We start from the raw sequence: 18,889 nt of genomic DNA on the forward strand, positions 1-18,889 counted from the left end.
TGCAACCTTGTATCCTGATCATGTATGCATGGTTCAGTACTGATGCCCAGAGTGCACACAAGTGTCTGTCAGTGGTTCTCAAACATTTAGCACCAGGACCCACTCTTTTAGAATGAGAATCTGTCAGGACCCATTGGAAGTGATGTCATGACCGTAAGTGACATCATCCAGCAGGAAAAATGTTAACAATCCTAGGCTGCAATTCTACCTACACTTAACCAGGAGTAAGAAACACTGGTCTATATAACCAGTGCATATCTTCCTTTGTTGCAAGTCCACTGGTTGGCAGAGTAGCTCTTGAGTAATGAGGCAACCTCTCACATGTGTACAGAAGGAAATTTTTTATTAATTTAAAACAGGGTGTTCAGAAAAATTGTAGAACCCCAGTCTTAAAGAACCACTAGTGCTTCAGTTGGATAGATGGTTATGAAGGGCTCTAGCCTGCCAATACAAAACCATCCTGTAGGTGACTTTACCCATGAATAACCACCCAAGGCTGGGCTTCACGGGTAGATCTATGAGCTCAAGCCTGCTGAAATTGAGCCCATTTCAGCCAGATAGTCTTTACTCAATTGGAAACATGTAGCATACTGGCTAGGTTGGAGGGTAGAAGATTCTGCTGCTGGTCTTTCCTCCTGTAAATGGTATTTAGATAAATGCTCAGTGTTTGCTCTTTATGCATATAAGGAGTAGGAAAAATGCTCCTCTTGTCCAAGATTCATGGTGTGAACTTGCGAATTAGTGGCTCTTTAGTAAGGTACCATCCAATAAGCGTCAAGCTTGGTTTCTGCTGCCTTAAAAGTTTAAGTTGTGGCCAGTTCCAGAGGGAGGTGAGGCTGGATGTTTGCCAGAGTCTGTATCTTCAATAGCACCACTATTCTCCCTTTTCACAAAGAATGTCAGAGGCAGTATGAGAGTATTTGGTTTGCATGCCCTATTCCTTGCAGGCTTTGAGTGGCTGGGGATTGAGCATGGAGAGGGTCTTGCTCCAAAGCCAACAAAATCCTAAAACCAGTACTGAGTTTATCCCTGTGATGCTTCCTCGTACTAACTCAGGTTGGTATAGCTCAGTATTGTCTGCACTGACTGGCTACAACTGTTCACAGTTTCAGGCAGGGGTCTTTCCCCCCTACCTGGAGATGCCAGGCATTGAACCTGAGATATTAGCTTGCAAAAGTTCTACAAGTGAGCTGCAGCCCCTTTCTCAAAGGTACAGACACCCTATCCTAACAGGCAGTGGTTGTTCAGGATTTGAACCTGGAAGGTCTTGCACCATAAAAGAGATTCATACCCTTAGACCAGTGGTTCCCAAACTTTTTTGACTGGCGAGTCTCTTGACCCACTGGGTCATTGGCTGCAGCTCCCCATGAGGGCTACAGTTCTATGCATTTAATAGGGTGGTGGGTTTTTCTTAAGGATTCAGTGGCTCCCTTGGCTGGTTTCTGCAGCTCCTCGAGGAGTCATGGCTCACAGTTTGGTAACCACTGCCCTAGGCTAACAAGCCAGTCTTGTGTGTTAGCATTACATTACAGCTTCTTTTTGTGTCTGAATAGTCAGATAAGCAATGCCCTGTCCTGAGGCTTTTACACTGTTTGCCAGGGAGTTGTACCATTAAACATTCTGCAAAATGGAGACCCCTCCCTTTTGACATAGCTAAAACAGAAAGGTTCTCTTTATGTTGAGGACAATTTATTTTGGTTCCAGATTCAGGGGATGCCTAAAATGCTCTAAGGACTTGCCCCATGTAGTCAGAGAATGTATGGAAAGTCCAGAAAAATAATATGGTGTGATCCTGTGCTACAAATTCATATGGATGACAGTGATTGCCTGCTTTGGCCGGAAGAAAACTGATAGAGGGAATTCCAATGAAGGGAGAATTGTCAGTGTGTGGGTAGGAATATGTGTGTATTTCACAAGAAGAGACCGGTCCCTTTTCCAGTTATTTTGATTTATTCATTCAGTCAAGGTGGTCTTAGTATAACTTCCAAGGTAAGATATTCTAAACTTAGTGGCTACTTATACCAAAGTAAGTGACGGGAGGAGGAGATGCAGCAGGGGGTTACCGTGGAATGTTAGTTTTTAAGTCCCTGATGCTGTGCCAGGATTTCTGCTTCAGTATTGTGTGAGAGATGTGCTCTGAACCAGTGTAGACTTCTGCAGGAAACTTTGGTGAAAAGAGTACAATACCCCTGGGTACCCTTCCTAAGATCAACAAGTTCCTAGGAAGGATGCCATGGCTTGGCTCTCAATAAACAGATTACTGTTCAGTCTCCTTTTGAATAACAAGTAGTGTTGAAAATACGAAGCCACTCGAATATAGTGTTTGCTTCTTTTTCAAAGCTTTACTCATTGGGGGCTCCTAGTCCTTCCATGTATTTATTGAGGACTGAATTGCAAGACACAATTTTCAGTTGACCCTAGAAAGAATAGGCTTGATTTGAAGTGACAATAGCATAGCCTTTTCAGATAGGTGGTACCTCTTTGGAAAATGCACAACCTTAAATGTAAAGCCTTGCAGACAGGTGACAAATGCTTGGCTTCTTCAATTAGTATTTAAATATATTTCCCCTTGCCTCAGTATTCTTAAATATTTTGTTTAGTAATTGTCTTCACTTGGCTTGTGATATTTGTTGTGAACTTTGAATGTAAATGTCACATCAGCCATTTAACTTTCTGCATTAGACTGCCGAAACAAAGGTGATAAGAAACTGTTTTGACTTGAAATGTCTTTGCTAATTCCCTACCCCTTACCCCAAACTTAGGCTGAGTGTCAGTCACTGTTATATTAGCAATTTTCTCATGTTGGAGATTTCCTTTGACTCTCTGTCACTCAGTATTAGCACTTGGGGCTGCAATTTGAGGATTGAACAATGCATCAGAGAAAGTGTTGATATTTCACCTTGGGGGTGTAATTAAGTCAAGGCTGAGCCTCTTCCTTGGCACTCCCTCTGCTTGGAGGAAGGAGGCCAGTATTGCCATAACTTGGAATTTGAAAATTTTGTAGCTGTTTTGATCAAAATAGTATATAATAGTAATAGTATCACATGACTTTCATGTGAATGTTGTAGCTCACTCTGCCTTCAACTAGCATGTGCTATGGCACAAAAGAGAAGCTATGGCACACTGTTGTAGTCTCAGAAAAGGGTTCCTGAAACTTCAGCGGAAAATCAGCAAAGCTAAATGGACAGAGGCAAGGGTCACTTTCCACCTCACCCCCTCCTTAAACCAGGGTTTTGCCAAAAAACTGTCTGTGTATTTTTAGTCACATGCAACTTACGTTTTGAAAAAGCAAAGGCTTGAAAGATGGAATATCTCTGGAAAATTATCACTAGCAAGGCATTGTTGGAAATTGGCAGGTGTAGCCCAGTTTGCATCATTGGATGCATAGATGCTTTTTTCTTGTGTCAAGGAAGAAGAAAGCAAAAAATTAGTGTGAAAGGGAAGAACCGCCCTTTGGCTAGAGAGCTTGCATTAAACTCAGAAGAACAGAATGAACTTTTCTGCTTAGTTCAGGCTCCTTGTCCTAAACCATAGTATGTTGAATGATTATGGTTGCTTTGAGCTCAAGTCCTTTGCAAATTGGGCAACCAATCTTAATTTTCTAAGAGTAAAATCCTGCTAGCAGTGGTTCCCTAGATCCCAAGATTGTGTTGTGTATTTGGGGCAGGGATATGGAGAGTGGAAACTGGGTGCTCTTCTGATCTTGTGAATAACTTTGTCAGCATCTATTATATAGTTCAGGTGTTGTGTAGAAGGATTGATTCTCACATCATCTCCTAGCCGTAGGTATGTCCCGTCCCGTCCCCCCCACTTTCACAGGAAGAATGATTCTGCTTCCTATCTTGGTTTACAGTAATTCAGGATCTGTCATGATGTTTGAACTGGACAATCCTGGCTTATTCTTACTGATATTTTGCAAATTAGTTAGAATCTGGAGCTTGGATGAAAAATAGGATCCTACCTTCTCTTGTGAAGGGGAGGTGGGGTAGGGAGCATGCATACCCAAGGCTAGATATGGTGCTAAATCAGGATGTAGTCCTGATATGAGTTCACATATTTGCTTGATATCTGAACCAGGTAGCTATGAGTAGCATAATTAATATACAATGTTTGAGTGATGGGAGGGAGTGTTTTCACCAATCTGTACTGAGCCTTTCCAATAGCAATAGTCATGATACACAGTTATGCCAAAGATTTCATCAGCCAGCCTTTGGTACAAGTGCCTTTTGATGTGGTTACTGTCCCTCTGGAACTAAGAATACACATTCTTTAGCATTGTTAGAAAAGGCCATAGCAATAAAAAACTTCATGTTGCTAAAACTAAATATAGTTATGCTTGATATTTATCAACACATTAATAGAAATCAGGGCTTATTGACATTTGTCTATAATGTCTGTTGTATGCTTTTACATGAGTAAATGTTCTGGATTGAGGGCCCAATCCTATTCAGTTTTCCAGCACCGGTGCAGCCGCACTGCAGCCTTGAGGTAAGGGAACAAATGTTTCCTTGCCTTAAGGAGGCCTCTGTGACTGCCCCACCACCACAGAATGCAGCGTACACCCCATTGGCATGGCTGCACCGGCACTGGAAAATTGGATAGGATTGGGCCCTTAGTCTACTATGAAACAACAAAAAAATCTTTTTTTAAATTCTGGTTTCATACAGAATTTCTAAAGTATGTTTCGCTATCATGGACATGGATATAACCACCTATCATTGTTATATGTTTCTGAAGAAAAGAATTCCTGGATTATTGCCAGCCCATTCTGAAAGAGCACATGTGGGCTTTGAAGATTGGGGTTTTAACTGAGAGAGGGTGTGAGGAACAGGCATGTGAGAAAAGTCATGAGGAGAAACTTCCTTGTTTGGGAATAGCTGATGGGTCAGGGTTATAGTCTTTAACCAGTAATGTCTGAAAAATCCCCATATGTGTGTTAAAACCATGTTAATTTGCTCAGTATCACTATTTAGGTTACTTTGGGGTTGTAGTTAATTATGCAGATGGAAAGAAGGCATAACTGCTCACCAGTAGAATGGCCAGAAAGCAAAGCCAGTAAGTGTAAGAAGTATTTTATGTATGTTGTTGGCAACCTTCAGTCTCGAAAGACTATGGAATCGCGCTCTGAAAGGTGGTTCTGGAACAGCGTCTAGTGAGGCTGAAAAGGCCAATTTGGGAGTGACAATCCCTTCCACACTGGGAGCAAGTGCAGTCTGTCCCTGGTCTGTCTCACTGGCCGTGGGCCTTCCTTCTTTGCCTTTTTGCCTCAGACTGTTGGCCAAGTGTCTCTTCAAACTGGGAAAGGCCATGCTGCACAGCCTGCCTCCAAGGGGGCCGCTCAGAGGCCAGGGTTTCCCACTTTTTGAGGTCCACTCCTAAGGCCTTCAGATCCCTCTTGCAGATGTCCTTGTATCTCAGCTGTGGTCTACCTGTAGGGCGCTTTCCTTGCACGAGTTCTCCATAGAGGAGATCCTTTGGGATCCGGCCATCATCCATTCTCACAACGTGACCGAGCCAACGCAGGCGCCAGTACTGTTTATCAGATTTCCGGATGCATTTCAAACTGTGTGTCTTTTCTTGAGGAAAACTCTCATCATTAACAATAAAATAGTTGCACCCAAAATTCTAGTGCAATTCAATTTGTAGCAAAGCTGCTATAGCATAGATTACACTGCTGAATGTTTTAGTAGTAGACTAGTTTTGAGGAAGTTATAGCTTTCTTGGATTTTTTTGTTCTACTGTAGTTACCACACACCGCACCTTTTAGTAGTGCTAAGGACAGGACAGGCATTGCTGTCCTGCAGGTCAGGTGAAATGATAGATGTGGTTTCGCACTACACGTAATGCAGCTGTTTATCCCAATTATAATCCCACAATGCTTGCCCTCACAGCAAAGGGAACAGTTTATAGTGCCAGTCATTGCTGGCATACAAAAAACACCACCTGGATATTTGTTCCTTGTTTTTATAATGCCACTAGAGGGCACATGTCTTCTCTTCCTCAAAATCAGTCATCCAACTTTCAGGCTTCATTTTGGTAACTTTCAGTCTCCAGTGTGGACTCTTGCTATGTTGTCCTTAGAGACAGGCTCAGACAGCACAGGGTGGGGATTGACATCCACAATTTCCTCACCTTTTATTCCTTACAAAACAGAATCTCCCATCACATTTGCTTCTGAAGAATCTACCACCCCTCAGTTGAGAGAGATCTCTCTTGGCCTCCTCCCTTTCTTGGAAGGAATTGGACCTTAGCTTTGCTGTGCCAATCCTAACCTTTCCTCCTTTCTTCTCCACACGAGACTCTGCTTGGACACCAAGATCCTCTTTGCCACCTCCAACCCTGCAGGTTCAGAAAACTCACTGCTATTATCCAGACTCTCAGCCAGATGTGAAGGGAGTAAATCATTTTAAAGAGTGCCTGAGTTTCCTTGCAATAATCTTGCACTGCAGCAAAATAATTCCTGCCAGGCAAGTCCCTGTCTTCTGAAGAGAGCTTCTCTTCAGCCTCAGAAACACACTAGAGGTGTTTGACAAGGGTGCTATTTTTTTAGTCAGAAGTAGCCCCATTGGGTTCAAGTAAGGCTGTAATCCTATCTTACTCACCAGAAACAAACACTTCTAACACACACACAGTGCAGGCATCTCATGCATTGTGTGTTGCTGCTTCAGTCACCATCACCTACCTCCCCCTTGCAACATGTTCTTCATACGTAGCAGCTGTTGGGAAGGTAAGAGAAAGTGCACAAGCAATTGGTATGCCCAACTGGGTGGTGTCATTGCTTCACCTATAATAGAGGTGATAGCAGACCACTCTAAACTGAGATTCTGTTTAATTTCCATGACTCATAGCTGTGACTTCAGCATGTGCCAGGGTCTTGGAAATCCAGATCAACCCATCTACCCCCCCCCCCCGCATTGCTCCTCCATGGAGTTCTGTGGGGGGTGGCAGGGAGGGACTGGCTTTGTGCAGTATGACCACTGTTCTTAAACTTTGCCTGCTCCTACACTTGTACAGTGTCAGAGTTTAGAAATTGCAGGTATGAACTGTGCTTTACTGAGCATGCCACCGTAAGGCAGAAAAATCTGGGCTGTAGTCCGTTATCAGTGATGTTCTTGGCATTTGCCAGGACTTTGCAAACTTGGGATAGGCTTTATGTGGTCTGATTTGACAGGAGAACATTCAGATCCTGGTTGACCTACCATAGAGTTCCCATGTTCTAAATTGGACATTTTTGTTGCTAAATCCCCCCCCCCAAATCTGACCCATTCTAGTTCTCGAGCAGGGGTGCCCAAACCCCGGCCCGGGGGCCACTTGTGGCCCTTGAGGCCTCTCAATGCGGCCCTCAGGGAGCCCCCAGTCTCCAATGAGCCACTGGCCCTCCAGAGATTTGTTGAAGCCCGTGCTGGTCCAACGCAACTTCTCTCAGCGTGAGGGCAACTGTTTAACCTCTCGTGTGAGCTGTGGGATGAGAGATCCCTCCACTGCTTGCTCTTTCACATCTGTGATGCAGCAGCGGCAGCAAAGGAAAGGCCAGCCTTGCTTTGTGCAATGCCTTTTATAGGAATTGAGCTATTGCAAGACCTTCATTCATTCGTATAAGTTCATCTTTAATATATTCATTTATGTAAACTTATGTAAATTTATTCAAATTTTAAATGTAAATTAATTCTTTTTTTCCCCCGGCCCCCAACATAGTGTCAGAGAGATGATGTGGCCCTCCTGCCAAAAACTTTGGACACCCCTGTCTAGAGAATTGGGCAGAAATCCTGTTTACAGATTAACTGTAAAGCAACTCATGAGTTGAACAGTGAATTGATCTGAAGCTTTGAACCAAAATTTGTGATATTTGAAAGGTGTTTTTCTTTGGGGCGAGGAAGAGAATTGCATGTGAATTTGCATGTGAATAGATTCAGTGCTGATAACATTGGCATTGTTCTGCTGTTCTATTTCCTACAAACTTCTGGGCCTTAATAACTTGAGTTACGAACTGTTACGAAACTCTTATAACTTTATCAGGTGACTTAACAGAGATTCTAGTATATCAGAGTTAAAGCATAATTGAAATGGGTGAGCTAAAAACTACAAGGGGTGAAAACTCTGCTCTAGAACAAATACTTTGGATACAGCAAATTATATTCAAATCATTTTCAATTACCCTTGATAATTTTTGTTGATCTTTACCCACAGAATACAATGTAGAGATCATTCAGATTCCATTTCAGAGTTCTGATGACTCTATTAAGAATAAAGTTCTGTCTTTTAACTTGGTTTAACACTCAGTCAACCAGCAAATCTGAACTGAAACAAATGTTTTTATCCAGTATTTTAAACACCGCACAACTGGGTTTCTTAGTGCTAGTGTGTTGCTAGTGCCAATACCAAAGTTGTATTGAGACAGTGCTCATGCTCCTGTTGCGCAGTTTACGGCCTAGATATTGTACTGACTGCTATGCTAGTGCAAATCCAAATTAGGTAAGAGAATTTCTTGTGGTGATGGAGAAATAGGATACAAGTGTATCCCCATATCCGTGATTTCACTTACCTATGGTTCACAAATTCCCCTCCCATTGCCCAAAGTACTTATCCTGGTCTGATTGAAGCCTTCCTGTTACTGTCTCCTGATTTTAAGCATGGTCTTCCTGCTTCCTGATTAGCTGGAAGAGCTAACAAGAAGCAGGTTGGAGGGCTGAAAACACAATACTGACCATCACGTTTTCAGCCCTCTAACCCACTTCCTGTTAGCGTTGCAGCAGCACCAAGACAGTGAGACACAGAAGACAGTGACAGGAGGGCTGCAGTAGGACAAAGATAAGTCATTTGGGTAATGAGGAGGATTTGTGAACATCTTCTTCAGGGGCCTGCTACTGTCTGCTGTTTCTGATATCCACAGTAGAAGCAGGAACTTATCCTCCACGGATACAGGAGGGTTGCCTGTACTGTCTAACTTACCTTTCTGCTCTAGGGCTGGGGAGGGTTAGCTTCAGCATTGGTCTATCACCATCAGTACCACTGTCACCACCACCACAAGCAAAAGACCCACAGTGAGTTCCCTTAATCAATAAACAGTGAACTATACAAATGTAGCTCCTTTGAACTTTCTGCCCTGGTAATTCAACAAAGTAAGCCAAGCCTCTTATCAGAATGGCTTGAAAAGATTAAAAATTACACCTTTCAACTCTCTATGGTATAATGAACAGTGTTTCTGTTCCCAGGAGCACCTCTCCAATTTCTTGGGTTACTTGTATAAGGTCACACGTTCTGTATGTTCCATTAGTCCAGAGCACCCTGCCTTCTCTACCCTTCTCAAGTAAGGAATGAGAGTGGACATAGTGGAAATGGAAAAGGTGCAAAAGAGAGCGACTAAGATGATTACGGGGCTGGGGCACCTTCCTAATGAGGAAAGGCTACAGCGTTTGGGCCTCTTCAGCCTAGAAAAGAGACGCCTGAAGGGGAACATGATTGAGACATTCAAAACTATGCATGGGAAGAATAAAGTGGATAGAGAGATGCTCTTAGCACTCTCACATAACACCAGAACCAGGGGACATCCACTAAAATTGAGTGTTGGAAGGGTTAGGACAGACAAAAGAAAACATTTCTTTACTCAGCGTGTGGTCAGTCTTGGAACTCCTTGCCGCAGGATGTGGTGACGGCATCTGGCCTGGATGCCTTTAAAAGGGGATTGGACAAGTTTCTGGAGGAGAAATCCATTACAGGTTACAAGCCATGATGTGTATGTGCAACCTCCTGGTTTTAGAAATGGGCTATGCCAGATGCAAGGGAGGGTACCAGGATGCAGGTCTCTTGTTATCTGGTGTGCTCCATGGGGCATTTGGTGGGGCGCTGTGCGATACAGGAAGCTGGACTAGATGGGCCTATGGCCTGATCCAGTGGAGCTGTTCTTATGAGAGTGCCTTGTGAGTCTATCCATAGGTATTCACAAAGACTGTGTGGAAGAAAATAGCTGCAAAATATTTTCTATAGGACAGTGCATTGTCAGCCTTCATCAGATCAGGAGTTTGGGCATTTTTGTTGTTGTCCTTACTACAGGGTGTGTGTTTAGGTTTCTAACTTGAGACACCTAAGAATGTTTCTTCAGAAATCATTCTAAACTTGCATTTCTTTACTGTGGAGAAAGTTGTTTGGGATGGATTATGGCACAGACTTCCCCATGTCATATGCATTAAAGAAAATTAACCTTCAAATACTATTCATGTAAACCAAGGTGATCTGCTAATCTCAAAGCAAAGTTAGCATCACATTAGTGCTAATTTTCAGATTGGTATGTTTTTTAAAGAAGGAAAGCTATGGGAAGGCTTAAAAGAATAAAGTTGTAATAGGTTCAAGTTATAGTGAAAAAGTCAACCAATGCATGTATTTAAAGCAATTAAACTAATGTTAGTTTTCATTGACAGTACTGGAGAGTAAATTTCACTTGTGAAACTAGGACAGTTGTACTTGGAATGACAATTAACATGGAGTGAACATGAATCCCAGCTGGAAGCTGATTTTCTTTCTTTTTTTTAAATAGAATGGGAAACTCCAGCTCTTTCCCCTCCCTTCAGCCCCCACTTTCCTGCTTTGGCCCTGTATGTTGGCTCTTGAGTGTAGTGGCTTCCGTTTTTTAATTAGCAGGCTGGGTAAAACTTAGTTCATTATGTCCCTTCAGTTTATTGTCTTGAGGCTGTTGTTTTCATTATCGAGCAGGGAGCTTTCAGGACTCCGGCACATTGGGATCCAGCACATTGCTTTTGAGGGATTGGCTGCCAATTGCCTGCCTTCAGTAAAGATTTAATCTGAGGGGTGGAGTGAACATGAAAAGGGGCAGGGAAATTCAGGGAAGTGAAAATTGCTTATACCTGCAGGATTAACACCTAGAAAGGGAAAGTTTTGGCTGTAAGGGCAACTCCTTGTTATAGATGCGATACACATAATCTAAACACAGTTCTCCAACCTTATTACTGTTGCTGATATATGGCACTTGCATAAGTGACCAATTTTTCAGAGCATCAGTACTAAGAAAAGCACTCCTCTATGGAGTCCTCTAATAGCTTCTATGAAAATGCTACCTTGGTTTAAGAAATTTTGTGAGAAGGGGAATAAAAGACCACAAACATTGAAACTTGCCCCAACCTTCTAACTATTGCAATACTGTATTTATTTTTGGGATCGTGTTCTTTGTTTAAAGAAGACTGGCATGTTCAGTTGCTTAGAAATATATGCTCCTGATTAGTGCCCATTTACTCTCAGAGCTGTTGGGCCATTGCACCAAAGAATCAGGAGAGGCAAAGTCTCCCACTGGTGCTCAAAAATAAAAATGTAATATGTCAAAGTGATATGCCTAACACGTTTTAAAATTTATATTAATGGTCAAGACAGACTTTAGTCTTCATTGTTGCCTGGTTGTTGGCATCCTTCAGTCTCAGAAGACTATGGTATCGCGCTCTGGTCCTGGAACAGAGTGTCCTCTCCAGTGCGCAAAGCCTGGGCAAAGTAGACATGGAGGACAGACTGCTACCCATGCAGCAAATCTCCCCTCTCCATGTCGCAGAAATGGTCCAATGGAAAGGCAGAAGCCAATATGGTTGGTTCTAGCGGCATCGCAGGAGTTGCCAGAACGTGACTGTGTTCAGCCATGAACTGCCTTAGGGACTCCAGCTCCAGATTTTGCCTCAAGGTTGACTCCTGAAGCCTTTTCCTTAACTGGATGTAGCCACAAGGCAGTGGAGGTTTGGGACCAGAGTTTTCCTTCTCTCAGATGAGCTGCATTCCCAGGCTAAAGAGTCCCATCCACCAGGTGGCTGTTTAGTCGCCTCTTACGACAAGTACAGCCAAACTGAGGGCCTATTCTTATCCCCCAGCCCCCAGGGGTATATTCTTGCCTATACATACCAATACCAAACTATCAGATTGAAAGTAAAATGTGGCTACCCAAAATGGTGGAAGTGCTTTTGGCATACCTGACAGACTCCCTGGTACACAGAAATGCATATTTTTGTAAAGCAGAAGAACGGGGGAAACCAACCTGATCAAAACTGGACATGCTCAGTGGCCCCTAGGAGCCATGGAATGTTGAAGGCTTCCATTGGAAAAGTGACTGCAGAATATGAGAGAGAGCGGAGGCGGGGAGATTATTCGCCTTTAACAGTGGGCAAGTAGGATTTGGGAGATATGGTGTCATTTTGTTACAAATCTCATTGTCATTTGCTGATGCAGAATATCAGCAGGTAACAAAAGAAGCCAAGAGTGAGCCTCCCTCTGTTTCCTCCATGAGAGGAACATTTTTTGCAATGGGTAAAATGTCATCTTGCACAGTCAGCAGTGATACACAGATAAATAAAAAATCTTTATAGAGACCTAAAAGCTAACTGATTTCTGTTGTGGCATAAAACAAGGGTGAATAAAAATCAAGTTTTTAAAAATAGGATTTTTTTAATGTTTAAAGTTATGTAGTTGTGGTTTCTTGCTCCAAGACTATCTCTTCTTAAGATAGTCCTCTTAAGAGGAAATTTAATTTTAATATTAAACAAATGTTATTAAAGTAAATACCTGTAATCTTTTAACACAGAATTAGTGCTAAACCTGAATTGGCCCATAGGTCAAACACTGAGTTAAAACCTGCTTTTTCTGTATGAAAGATAAAAATCATGATTTCTGAAGTAAGCAATATAAATGATAAATCATGTACTGTGTTTGTGGTTTTGAAGCTCCTCCTAGATCCAGTGATTAGGAAAGTATCCCAGACTATGGAATCCATCCAGCTGATCACATATGAATTAGGTATCTTATACTATTTATACTCCTGAATTGCCTGAACCTTGCACTGGGTTTAATTATTTAATTATGACTATATTACTCTTAATAATCAAACAGCAGAGGCATTTACTTTATCTCATGGAGAAGAAGAAATTGGAGAGGGGGACTTTTCCAAAAAGTTTCCCTTTTTCCAACTGCTTCCTCCCTGGATTTCTAACAAAAGAGAGTTGAAGCAGCTCTTATTGGAATTTGGTTTGCAGAAAGCTCATGTTTCAGCAAGGTATTGGGGAAGCAATATTTTACTGCTTCTGATTGTCTGCTGTTTTGCTTATACAGTGGTGCCTTGCATAACGAAATTAATTCGTTCCGCGAGTCCTTTCGTTATGCGAGTTTTTCGTTTTGCGAAGCGCGTTTTCCCATAGGAATGCATTGAAATTTAATTAATGCGTTCCTATGGGCAAGAAAAGTCAGAACAAAGTCAAATTTGGTTTACAAAGTGTTTATTAAGTGCTCTTTAAAGGCATACATACTGTACTGAGGATTTCAAAAAGGGGGGGATGCTGAGTGGGGAGCTTGAAGGCTGTAATCCTGTGCACACTTTCCTGGGAGCAAGCACAATGGGACTTACTTCTGAGGAGACACGCACAGGATTGTGCTCTAAGCTGGGGAGGAGGACAGAGCAGCTGCACTCAATTGCTTGCTTTTGCCGTGATCATGGGGGGGAACGTGAAGGAAATGGGGCAGTGAGAGGGTGAATGAGCTATGGGGGGATGCTGAGTGGGGAGTTTGAAGGCTGTAATCCTGTGCACACTTTCCTGGGAGCAAGCACAATGGGACTTACTTACATAAACTGACATGAAGATCCTCCCCTTACTAGGGTGGATGGGATCATAAACTGACATGAAGATCCCCCTTATTAGGGTGAATGGGATCAGGCTTTTGGGGGGGGAGGCTGCAATGGCAGGTTGCTGGGGGGGACTTATATTCAGATGCTGGATGAGGTGAGTGAAGGCACCCCTCCCCTGCTGTGTGAGTGTGGGGGGGGCAGAGCATCTGTGTGTGTAAGAGAAGGGGGCAGCCTGTGCGTGTGAGAGAGGGGGAAAGTGTTTGTGTTGCAGAGAAGTTTTGATGCTCCAGGCTTGGGGGGGGGGAGAGAGGCTGCAATGCTCCAGGCTTGGGGAGAGAGAGGGCTGTGATGTTCCAGGCTTGCGGGGGGCACAGAAACGGGCGGGAGCAAGAACGTGCAACCCCTGACAGGCACACAGGAGCCTGGCCGAGGGAGGGAGGGAGGGAGGGAGGGGTGGTGAAGAGAGCGTAAGTGTGTGTGTGAGAGGGAGGGAGGGATGCTGACTGACCCGCTGCTGCGCGAGGAAACCCCAAGAACTCATCATCCTTCCTTAGGGTGAACTGCATAAACTGGCATGACGATCCTCCCCCTTCCTTAGGGTAAATGTGAGCATAAACTGGCATGAAGATCCCCCCCCTTAAAACAAACCAAAAAAAAAAATTCGTCTTGCGAAGCATGGGTCATAAAAATTCGTTGTGCGAGTCACCAAAAATCACAAAACGCTTTCGTTCTGCGAGTTTTTCAGTGCACGAGGCATTCGTTATGCGAGGTACCACTGTATAAAGAGATGTTCAAGTTTGATTGTGAACTTTGCAATTCATTATGGATGTGCTGCTCATTAATCTAAAACGGATGGAAGTAGTCTTACCACACCTCAATCATGATGGAAATACAGCTTCTGCATTTTCAGAGCCATGTTATTAATTTGCTTGCACCAGAAGTTGGCCCCTGCACTGAAAACATTATTGGCAGGTTAGGCAGCAGATGGATGCCAAGAGAATGGAGGGATAGAGGAAGTAGTATAAAGGAAGGAAAACAGGAAAGTTTTTCCAGAGCAAATAAAGGGAAAAGGAATGGAGGTGGCAGATTTGATTGAGGGCCCAATCCTGTTCAGGACGCGCAGGCTCACGCTGTTGCAAATGTGCCATAAGGCACATTTGTGGGCCCTAGCACTGGTGCTCTGACAGTGCAAACCCAATGCTAGCCAGTGCTGGGCTAGCACTGGTGGAGCACCAGTCGTGCGAACCACTGTGCAGTGGAGAAGTAGGTGGGGGCATGGCCGGAGGCGGGGAGGAGGTCTTCCAGGGGGAGGGAGGGAGGCGGGACTGGTGGAGCAAAACCTCCATGTTGGGCTGGCTGCCCAACACAAAGGCTCTTCTTTCAACACTGACCTTCAGGTTCGCTGTAGAATCGAGTATCCTCATTGTGGGGCTACTCGGTTTGCCCAAGGGAAGGGGACAAAAGTCTCCTTCTCCAGAGGAGGCAGTGGCATCTGCCTGGACCGTACTGGATGCAGCGACAGCTATTTTCGGTGCCGCTGCAGCCCAGTGCAGCTCAGAATTGGGCCGTAAGACCTTTATTGGCATAAAACAATTTCCAGGAAATGGAAGCAGTGGAGAACATAGAATGCACACAATAAAGACAAGCAGAGGAGGTGGCAGGTTCTTCAAGGAGTGAAACAATCCACATGATGCGCTGAGGGAAAGAAGCATAGGAGGAAGTAGTAGCTACAGAAGAAGTTTATCAAAAGCCACTAGGAACAGGCAAGGGAGTGGAGATTGGTACCCATCCATTCATCTGTATACTGTCATTATGACTGTATTCTCATATACATTCCTACCATTTGGTAAGCATCTTTCCAGTATATTCTGAATAATCAAAAATTTGCTGACATTTTCTCAATTTACTTTTCCCTCATAGATTATTTAAAGAAAGAAGAAACTGCTTTCCTTGAAGAACTGGTGTTTGGAAGTGGCGATACCATCGAGCTTCCCTGTAATACTCCTGGTTCTTCTATGTCTGTCTTCTGGTATAAAGATGGCATTGGGATTTCACCTACTAACCGAACGCATATTGGGCCAAAAATGTTGAAGATCATCAACGTATCCTATGAGGACTCTGGCCTATATAGCTGTAAGCCGAGGCACTCAGTGGAAATTCTCAGGAACTTTACAGTACGAGTGACAGGTGCGCGTGAGTAAAAAGTTAATTCTGTTATCTTTGCTTTTTGTCAGCTTTCCACAATCGTTGGAATTCATATGTGCATCTTGTCCCCAAATCAAAATGGGTATTGTCGCTTTGACACCTGTTAGAAACCTGATCAGTTTCTAACCTGATCTGAAAATTGGGTAACTCTTGAATAGACAGCTACTGTATGATATTGATCAATAGAATTTTGGTGTATAATTAGTTCATGTTAAGTGAAGTTTTTATAACTTCTGTTTACTTAGGTTATAACTTCCTAAATTTAAGACCTGAATTTGAAAGTATTCAATACAAAGAAGCTGAAGACTCTTCACTTCTATACAAGCTTGTCTCCCAGGAATTGCCAGCAGTTGTTCACTTGGCTATAACAGAGAATCCTTAGAACACAGTTAAATTTTTGCATACTAGTGTTTTGTGAATTCTCTTTTGTTTAGACTTGGTTTGTGGTATTATTTCTGACTTGGAATGGAATTGGCCATAACCTGTCCACGTGATAGGCAATCCTGACTTTTTTGTGTGTGTTCTCCAATTCCTATTTCCAGTTTTGCACAAAAGTGAAAGTACGGCCTGTGGATTCATTTGAACAGGGATTTCAGGCTTTGCACCCTTCTCCCCTGAACTGCATATCTCCTTGGAAGGGCCATGCAGCGGCACAGCTATATCTTCTCTACTGACATGCCACCACCTTAGCTAATTCTACTTGCAGGGAGGTTGGCCTAGGTGTGACAGTGTCTATGGTCTACATCATGGCAGTAGAACCAAGGATCATCCTGCCACAGTGTGAAGTTCTGCTAGTGGTACTGGTTGAAAAGCATTGGATTAGAAACTGGAGGGTGGGAATGTACATGTGGAAAGCAGATGTAGTGGGTACCTTGTTCCACAAGCCTTTCCCCACACCCACTCACCCTTCTTCCCGCCCCCTACTTACTTTCTTGGAGCCCTTGAACAGCACAAGGAATCTTATTTGAAGCAAGACAGGAAGTTGTGATCTTGCAAACTCAGCAGGATGGTCATTGGGGGCTCTGGGCACATGTTGCCTGGGATAACTTCTTCCAGGAATGTATACAACCATTCGGAACCTACCTGCAAGTTACTACAGCGGTTCTGTTCTGCTACAACACCATTCCTCATGCAGCCAACCTCTCACTCTGGAGAAGGAAAACTCTCCAACCATCTTCTGACTCCAAAGACGAGCAGGCATTGCTCTGACCTGTACTGAGCCTCTCCCCAATTCCTTGTGAGGTCTGGGACTTCCCCATGCCCTTGTCTCTCTTTTACATTGGTGCTCAAAAGTAGAATTGCATTTAGTGCAGAGCATTGTACCAGAATGCGGCTCTCCCTGTCTGCTTTCTCCCTTCATTTTTGTCTTAGCTTGCTCGGTTCTGGAACTGACATTTATTTCCTTTGCTTTCCTGTCTGATCTGGGAAATGTCACTGAAGAAGGTGAAAAACGGTTGATACCTAGAATGCCTGAAGAATTTGCCTGTGGCCAGTTTGGCTGTTATACTGATACTAGCTTTGCTTTTCTGATAGTTGCTATTACTTTACTTTATTTCTGTACTAGTTTCATTTTTTCCCAATTTTCAAATTGTAACCTAACCCTGTTGTTCCAGCTTAAAAAACCAAAGAAAAATCATTCGATGAACCTTTCATGTTTATAGAAATCAAGCTAACTGTTTCTGAGAAACAATGAAATTAACAAATTTTGTTTTCATAACATAAGTATCCATCCAGTTGATGATAAGAGTGTCTTTATTAGAGCAAAGTGAATGCTTAGAAATTATTTGACCAATAATTGATTAGTCAGGTTACCAAATCTTTTCTGACAAGTTACATGCCCAAAACTAATTCTTAATTTTAAATAAAAAGCTCATTGGAAACATATTTTCTCTGTATAGTGGCAGTTCCATTATGCATTGTAAAAGAAAGGGGAGGTAGGAGAACTGAAAATAATATATTGTTGCATATTATGTTTTCATTGCCACACCCTCACCTGGAATGTTGTGTTCAGTTGTGGTTTCTAGGGAAATCTAAATTTGAAGAACTTCATAACTGAAGAAGAAAAGATTCAGATATGCCATGGCAAAAATACCTAAAGTTTTCATGTTACAACAGACTGAAATTACTGAGTTCCGGTAGCTATACTGGAGCAGTAAACATGACCCTTCTTGTATTTTCATTAGCAGTCCTGCTGAAATTTCATGTGCCTGGCCCTTGGCAACAAGAACTTCTAATGCTGTGTTTGATCTTGCCAAATAGGACAGTGCTGATTAATTTTCTGAGCACAACTACTTTTGGACTGGGCATTGGCAAAGATTCATTTTTAAAAAAACTCTTGGTTCAGAATTGGGGAAAATTGAAATTGTGCAACAGCTTCAAATTGTGAAATAAGTTTCCTAAATTTACCAATTCAATATTTAAAAAATTAGAAATTAAAACTGTTGGCATGAAATGGAACGAGTGTAAAAAGATTGTTCAGTAGGGATTCATCATCGTACATAGACTCAAGACACTTTTGCCTTCTTCCAGGAACCCGTCTTTTTCTGTTGTCAATTCCCTCTATTTTTGTTTCTCTTGCTGACATGCAAATGGTACAGGCTCTGATGCTAGCACAGCAATTTTCAGCTCATAATCAGTGGCATAGCTAATGATCGTGTAGCCCAATGCCGAGCTCAAAATAATGCTTCAGAAGTGATGTCACAACTGGAAGTGACATCATGCTCAGGCTTTTAAAAAAGTGAAAACCCACCCTCTCCCCCCAGCAGCTTGCCACCACTTGCTCTGCCACCTCCCCACAGCCAGTGGCATAGCTAAGGCATCTATTTGCTACCTGGGGGTCAAAGAAGATTTGCTTGCCCCCCCATTGCAAAATTTATTAATAATAATAATAATAATAATAATAATAATAACTTTGTTTTTATCCCACCTTTCTCCCCAAAGGGACTCAAGGCGGCTTACAACATATAAAAACATAATTTAAAAACAAATAAAAACATATTAACACATCATAAAAAAACAGCAATCAGAGTAAAAAAAATAGGTAAAAAAGAGCATAGAGCAGCAGCAAGTCATAAAAGAATC

The 18,889-nt window shown here is 42.8% G+C and overlaps 1 protein-coding gene across 2 annotated transcripts in view; it reads left to right on the plus strand.

The window, feature by feature from the left end:
• The first annotated feature begins 15,642 nt into the window (after positions 1–15,642).
• Positions 15,643–18,889, plus strand: part of FGFR3 (fibroblast growth factor receptor 3) — a 42,435-nt gene continuing 39,188 nt past the window's right edge. For both annotated transcript variants that reach the window (XM_066621106.1, XM_066621107.1), the window contains exon 1: positions 15,643–15,790. In XM_066621106.1, coding sequence (XP_066477203.1) covers positions 15,688–15,790 — 103 coding nt within the window. In that variant the 5' untranslated portion in view covers positions 15,643–15,687. The remainder of the gene's footprint in view (positions 15,791–18,889) is intronic.

The sequence above is a fragment of the Tiliqua scincoides genome, chromosome 3 (genome assembly GCF_035046505.1).
Source record: "Tiliqua scincoides isolate rTilSci1 chromosome 3, rTilSci1.hap2, whole genome shotgun sequence".
Lineage (NCBI taxonomy): Eukaryota > Metazoa > Chordata > Lepidosauria > Squamata > Scincidae > Tiliqua > Tiliqua scincoides.